Source organism: Physeter macrocephalus, chromosome 5 (genome assembly GCF_002837175.3).
Source record: "Physeter macrocephalus isolate SW-GA chromosome 5, ASM283717v5, whole genome shotgun sequence".
Lineage (NCBI taxonomy): Eukaryota > Metazoa > Chordata > Mammalia > Artiodactyla > Physeteridae > Physeter > Physeter macrocephalus.
This window is the reverse complement of record NC_041218.1, coordinates 11,715,851-11,723,501: the sequence shown is the minus strand read 5'-3', so window position 1 is coordinate 11,723,501 and position 7,651 is coordinate 11,715,851. Positions and strand designations below refer to the sequence as shown.

General features: G+C 40.9%; 1 protein-coding gene across 5 annotated transcripts in view; it reads right to left on the bottom strand.

Moving 5' to 3' along the window:
- Nucleotides 1-336: 336 nt before the first annotated feature.
- TCAF1 (TRPM8 channel associated factor 1) overlaps nucleotides 337-7,651 on the bottom strand; it is a 47,171-nt gene continuing 39,856 nt past the window's right edge. For all 5 annotated transcript variants that reach the window (XM_028489647.2, XM_028489646.2, XM_007118857.4 and 2 more), the window contains 2 exons: nucleotides 6,483-6,733; nucleotides 337-3,904 (listed from right to left, as the gene is read on the bottom strand). In XM_028489647.2, the coding sequence (XP_028345448.1) occupies nucleotides 3,895-3,904; nucleotides 6,483-6,733 (261 nt within the window). In that variant the 3' untranslated portion in view covers nucleotides 337-3,894. The remainder of the gene's footprint in view (nucleotides 3,905-6,482; nucleotides 6,734-7,651) is intronic.

The following is a 7,651-nucleotide window of genomic DNA, read 5'->3' as shown; positions in this document are numbered from 1 at the left end:
TTTCTGATGGCCCTCAGGTGCACATATTTGTATTAACATAATCCTTGGCTCCTGACACTGTCATCACTGGTCAAGGCATACCTTGTTTTTAATTTACTCATTCATTTATTCTACTTATTTCTAATATAATGAGCACCTATGAAACCAACCACCTGACATGACACTAGAACACTGGAAATAAACTGCTCAAGCTTTCCTATCAAAGAAACGCTTCTCTTTATAGCATTTAAATCACAAGAATCCAAATAAGTAACATTTCTGTAACTTTCTTGAATTAGATGTGGAATTGTTTCTGTGTATCTGTAGCTAGGTGTCTGAAAAGTTAAGGATAACCTCCACCCCTTCTCTACCACACTTGGAAGACTGACTCCGATTATGTGGGTCAATGAAAGAAATCTGTTTCAAAATGGAAGCCAAGTAGGGGTCCAAAATCTTTGAAGGAGTAAAGAACATAGGCGTGAATTAGTCTTGAAAGAAGGGTGTGTTACTTTTGTCAGCAAGAATAGTCAATATCTAGGGCAGTATTTGATTACTTACTGGCCTGTTAAGTACATATATTAGGTGAGGTGGTGACATTGGGTGGGGACATTGGTTTAGGGACTAGGTAAATCAGAGAGTGATCTTAAGGGGAGATATAGGAAAGATTTCCAGTAAATGCAGTTGTTGAAGATTGGCAGTAGTAAAGTCAATCAGTACTCATTAGAGAGCTCCAGTTGGCCTTGGAAGGTAGACAAGAGAAGAGAGTAAATTAATGAAGAAGGAAGAGCCACCAAGAAACCAGGCATAGCAGGACACATGAAACTTGGGAGCCTGAAGATGTCCACTAGATAGCTGGCTGTTTCTCCCAACTACAGGGAAAAAATAGCTGAAAATCGATTATGATTTTGAGGCAATTTGGCAAAGAACATACCAGAGACTAACAGATGGATAGAAATCCTCTGACATCACCCGGTCTCGTATATGACTAAAACTTATCAAAACTGTCAAATGAATAGTTCAGGAAAGCTTACATCATGGTCTTGAAATGCTCCTGGAATAGAGACAAACATCATGTGCCTTCTTGGGAAAGAACACTAGTTGGTGATTTTCATGAACACCCTGTTGCACATTCATTCACTCAACAGATACTGAAAACCTGCTAGACAGTAAGCTTAATCAGCAGACACATGGTGAGATCGGGACAGGATTTGTTTTCTGTGGAACACCTGTAGAAACAAGAGAAGGGGAAGTGTGTCTGAATAGCTGGAGGGTCTTTAGTGTGGTTAGAACTAGAGAGTAATGGGGAGATGTGATGAGCCTTGGACACACTGGGTGGATCCAAATACTTGAGGGCCTTATAAGCCATTTTAAGTGTTTTGATTGGACTGTATCTTAGTCAGTATGAAGCCATTGAAGGGTTTTTATTTAAGTTTAGTAAAAATTTTTCAAAGTAATACATGCACAAGGTAAAAAATTAAATAGTACAGAAGGGCTTAAAATGAAAAACAGTTTCCCACCCCACCCTTTTAACCCTAGTCCCATACCCTAGAGGCAATGCATTTAACAATTTCTATTTTTAGATATTCTGTTAACTAACTTCCTAACATTTAAATAATGTTTGAACAATAATTTCTTGACTTATTAACTTTAGACAATCTTTAATAATCCCCCATTACAAAAGATAAGGATTTAACTTACACTATTCCCACCTTTCATTTGCCTGTCCTTTTCCAAATTTTGACAGATGTCATTTTTAATACTTCTATTGGTTTATAGTTTTGAACAGTAACAATCCTTTAGTCCTTGTTCCATTAACTGTAGACTTTATCTTTTCATCCCCATTTTGAATAGGTAAGTAATTCTACTCTTCCCTCCACCTCTCTTCCCCCAACTAATTCTCAACCTCTTTCTGCTTTCTTTTTCCTTTTCAGGATTACTTTCCATTTTATTTCTGAATAAAAGATTAAGCCTTTCATGTTTTACCTATAGGCTGATCAGAACACTGAATACCAATAAATAGTATCTACATTATTTTGGCTTTGTAAATACTGTTTACTGGGAGCTAAGTAGAAGCTAGGATATTTTCTTCCAAACATATCCAATGTCATGTTTCCTGTCACTTGAAATGTACCTACTGCCAATGTCAAATTGAGTCTCTTCTTACATTCCATGAGTTTTTTTTATTATTGTCTCATAATTGAACCTGAATTTGACATTTTTGTTTTGTTCTTTTTTGTTTACTAAAGAATGTATCTCCTCCATATTCTCAAACATTCCAGCTTCTCAAGGATAACATCCATGGCACAGAATGCATATTCTCCCCAGAGAGCCTGAGACTGTGTACGCTCATCTGAAATGGGTCTCTTGGATAACTGTCACTCTAGAGTGAGCCATCCTATTGGATAATGGTCACTCTGGAGTGAGCTATCCTATTGGATAATGGTCACTCTGGAGTCAGCCATCCTGGGTGAGGGCCACTGTTTTCTGGATTCCATTTCTTTCTCTTTCCCGATTTTCATTCTCATTTTGCTGGAGAACTTCCTCAGTAGGTGAGAGAGAACTTCCTTTCCAGGTGCTAAGAGGGTAGACTTTCTGAAAACTTGCATGTCAGAAAATTTCTTTTGACTTGACTCTTGACAGTTGGGCTTGCTATGGAATTCCGGGTACAAAGATTTTCCATGTGTGAAGACACTCCTCTATTGGCTTCTAGCATTGTGTTGATGATGAAAAATCCGCTCCCAGTCTATTTCTCATCCCTTTTTAGTTGAGCTAATTATGATGACCTAATTTTATTTTTGTCTCTTGGCACTTTCAATATCTTCACTCTATCCTTAATACTCCAAAATTTCACAAGATTATGTCTAGATGTAGGTTGTATAGGGTCCTCTCAATTTGGAAACTTTTTTCTGTTCAATTCTTTTTTCTTCACATTTTCTGTGTTCTCTCTTCCAGAAACTCCTAACAGTTAGATATTGTCTATGTCTCTTTCCTCTATATTTTCTCTTTCTTTTTGCTCTATATCTAGGGAGATTCCCTCAACCTTATTTTACAGCCTGTCTATAAATATTTTTGGCAGTCTTATTTCAATTTAAGGGCTCCTCTTATTTTCAGGGTTTTCCATTTCTTTGTAGCATCCTGTTTTTATCTTACAAATGCACCTTAGATGTCACTGAAGATACTTAAGTCCTTTTCTTCCATGTTAACTGTTTCTCCTAGAGTTTGTTATATTTTTCAAATCTCCTGATTCTGATTGGTTATTTTTCTCACATGCTACTCCCCTGGTCCCTCCCCCAACCCCTACCCCTAAGGCTCAATGTCTGGGAATTCCCAGCTGACCATCTGCATTGAAGAATCAGTATAACTGTTTTTATAGGAGTTGCTGTGGGTTCCCTCTGCCATTGTGTGGTCTGTCTGCTTCTCCAGTAAGCCTTTCTGTGACTGAAAGCACTTGGTTACTTGAGCAGGGATCTCAGCCATCTGTAGAGAATTAGCTGCTAGGGGCTCACTTTTTTCCACAAAAGAGATATTTATATTGGAGCACCAACTCCTACCTCTCCTCAAGCAGTTTATTCGATTCCTTTACACAAGCAACAATAAACAACAACAGACTTAACAGAAACCAGTGGTATGTTGCCTGTATTCTGTGCAAAGGTTGGGGTAGAATGAGATGGGGTTCAGTTTCACAGCTGACATAATTCTTTAGTAGACAGACTTTTCAGGTGCCCATATCTCTTTGGGGTTACGTGTTCAGATCAGCGTATATTCCGTCTGAAAGGAGCTGCACTCTCTCATTATCACTTCTTCCACTTTCTCTCTTCCAGAAATGTGTTGAGATCTTCTTCACTTATAACCAAATTCCTTCAGTTTTCTTTGCTGAGATGTGTCAATTCTCTTTTACATTTCTTGACTTCGGTTTCAGTGGGGCCTGGGGAGGGAGGGAAGTAAACTTACATGTTCAGTTCATCATCTTAAATTCAAAGTCCCATTGGAAGCTTTTAGGCAGGGGAGTGACATGGATAACTCGATAGTTTTAAAAGGTCCCCGGGGCTGTACTGCTGAAAATGGACTAAGGAGGGCAAGAATGGATATAAAAATTGTTCTAAATGACTGAGGATCTAATTTCCTTTCTGAAAACATACAGTGGCTGAGACTTTTGGGAGTCAGACACTTTACCAAAATAGCCCATCGTTCAAAATCCAATAAGCTAGTAGAATGCTTTCATGGTGCCCTGGAGATAAGGACTGAAACCCGAAGATCCCGGAACCCAGATGACTGGGACCATACTAAAGGGACCATCCCAGCACTGTCCATTGGGAAGCAATTCAGGAGCCTACCTCAAAGTCTTCCTTTGAACTGGCATTTGGGGTAAACAAAAGGACTTTCTGTTCTGATAAAATTAGATGAGGGCTAAGTAAAAACAGCCCAAGTGCTGGCAAGGAGGGACATAAAGGTCCTTCTATTTGCTGGTTCATTTCTTCATTTACTCATTTATTTGCTTGTTCAAAGCACTGTAGTTACTAATACTCATTTGTATTCAGAATGCCTGGGTTCAGATCCCAGATCTATCGCTTATTAGCAATAAAGGCTTTAGGCAATTTACTCCATCTCCCTAAAATTCAGTTCACTCATTTGAAAAATGGGAGCTGTTAAGTTTCCATTCCATAAGGTTACTGTGAAGATTAAATGAAACAATCTATATACTCGGCACATACTCAACAACCCACTAATTGATAGCAATTATTTTCAATGCTGAATGAATATTTAACATCTATGTTTAAAGTACGTGGATGATAGATACTCATGAAATAAGGGAAAATAATTCTAGTATTAAGAAATGACACAATGAAAGAATCAAAAGAAAAACATTGTCTAGGTCAAATCTTATTGTCTCTGCATCTACCCAATTCCCAATTAAGCAAATAAAACAGTGCATTAAAGCAACTAAATCAAAAGAAGTGAGCTAAAGGAAAACTGGCTGGATGTACACAGCATTAATCCTGGAGCCCCAACTCTAGCTGAAACTACGAGGAACTGGGAGGTTCTGAATAAGATTGGAAGTTAAAAAAATCTCTGAATGTACTGTAATTAAATGAAAGTTGGGTCAGTTGCATCCAGTTATCTTGTTCCAGTGTAAAGATTCTACTTGTGCACGGACTCTATCTGCCAAAGAGCGACAGGAATCTGTGTCACTACGGAAATATAAACAGCATCACTAAGCCGGATGCTCCTTGTTTGCTAAGGATGAACATCCTCATGGAATTGTTCTGGTTTTTCAAGTGACTTCCACTCTTAATCAAACAAGGGATTTTACCTGAAAGATGGAATTGAAGAAGGAGACCAAACCCCAAGCAGCTTTTAAAACCCCACTATAAATATAGAGACCTTCCTTTAGATCGTAGGGCAATATACCAGAATCCTTTCAGAGTCAGTGTATAAAAGTGTAGGATGGGATAGGATTAATTCACTGCATCTGTAAATGCCATCTGAAAGTGCAGTCCTGATCTAAAATGATATTGAGTTAAGTTGACAATAACAGTGGCAGCTGACAATTTCTCAGTACCTACTAAATGCCAGGTACTGTCACTTTCAGAGGTACTAAAATTTAATCCTCACAATAGTCCTATGAAATAGATCCCATTTTATAGATGAGGAAATTGAGTCACAGAGAAGTTCAGGAGCTTGCCCAGAGTCATATAACTAACTGGAGAAAGAACCAGGACTTGGATGTGGTAAGCCAACTGTGAGACAGGACCTTAACCCCTGGGCTGTGGGAAGAGAATGGGGAGTAGGGAACTCACGACTCTGTGGACCAGCATGAAATAAAACCACCCCTTAGAGAGCATGCCCGGTGTCCACGCTCCCCCTCAGAATTACCGGTCTGAGTCTTCACCCACAGCCCTGTGAGGCAGGGATCTTTACCCTCCCCTTACACACAAAGAAATGGGAGTTCAGAGATAAAACGACTGTCCCAAGAGCTAACCCTAGTTATGGGCTCTTCGTAATACACCAGACAGCTTTTGGAAAACTACCCAAGACATAAAATATATGAGTCATCAGGGAGCTGTCTGAATATCATGGTAAATTAGTATTTCAGTTGGGTTCTATGGTCAGGTTTTTGGGGAAATGATCAAAAATAAAAGCCCAGGGAGTCCTCAGGGTGAGAGCCACCTGCTATGGGCTATGGCCCATGATGGTGAACCAAGGGCTGGCATAGGAGCAGGGGCCAAAGCTCTCAGCACGGGCCCAACACAGGGTCAGGAGGCCATCTGATGGCTGAGAGCAGAGGAATCAGCTCATCAACAGAAGGCTTTGCTCCTGAGGAATTATGATTCCACTTTCTTCTATGTTCTGAACCCACTGCCCAGAGACATGACTAAGATCTAGGGGCAGTGAGCTTGAGAGGGCAAGGCTAGAACCTAAGAGACAGAGGTCGAGGAGTGAATCCCCATCTCTGCCTAACTCCCCAAACCTCTCTACCTGCCACCTCGCTGGGCACTCCTTACATCTGTGTGAGGAGGTACAATTTCATAATATTTTCCTTCCACTCAGGCAGATAGGCCAGGCTGGTTGCCACTTCCTTCTGGATCGGCCAGGCCCAGGCCTCAAAGAACGGAGCCAGGTTCTTCTGCACTTGGTGGGAGAACATCTTCACCCACAGATTCATTTTGTCGACATTGTCTGTGGGCAAGTTGGTCTGGTTCCTATACTCAGTGAAGAGACGGATGAACGGCTCCCACCCAAAGGCCTCCTGGAGCTGGAAAGAGAAGGAAGGAGGAGGATGAGACATCTGATCTACAAAAGACCCAGCAAACACTCTAAATGAGTTAATGCATTTCACCCCTTAAACACCAGTTTCATACCTATCACTGACCCTCTGCTGTTTTACCTGCCAGCCTCACGTGCTACTCTCATGTTCTGATGATGAGAAGGGCCTCTGAGCCGGCACAGGGCTCAACACAAAGCAGACACTCAAAAGACAGCTGTGGTAAAAACTGCAGTGATTAGTATCAGGATTTACTACCAATATCATAATTCATCTATCTCACTAGACCATGAAAGTAGTCATAGGATATTTATTACACGAGGATTTAAAATTAGTTGAAGTGAAAAAATCCACTGTTTTCATAGTTGCAAAGTTAAACCCCAACAATTAGGGAACTCCTAGCTCTATCCTGACATAATCCACACTAACTGTAGGTCTATGTCAATTTGCAAGGTGACCAAAAACGGCCTTTGGGAAAAAAGGTGAGTACAGTAGAAGCAGAAGACAATGTATAGTCTAGGTGGCTAGAATTAAGAGTAAGGCATAATTTTGGGAAAAGGCAGCCATCCCGAGGCTGTTGGAAACAGCCCATGTTAATTTATTTATTTTTGGCTGCACTGGGTCTCTGTTGCTGCATGCAGGCTTTCTCTAGCTGCGGCAAGTGGGGGCTACTCTTTGCTGTGGTGTGAGGGCTTCTCATTGCGGTGGCTTCTCTTGTTGTGGAGCACGGGCTTTAGAGCACGGGCTCAGTAGTTGTGGTGCATGGGCTTAGTTGCTCTGTGGCATGTGGGATCTTCCCGGACCAGGGCTCGAACCCGTGTCCCCTGCATTGGCACGTGGATTCTCTTTTTTTTTTTTTTTTTTTTGTGGTACGCGGGCCTCCCTCTGCTGCGGCCTCTCCCGCTGCGG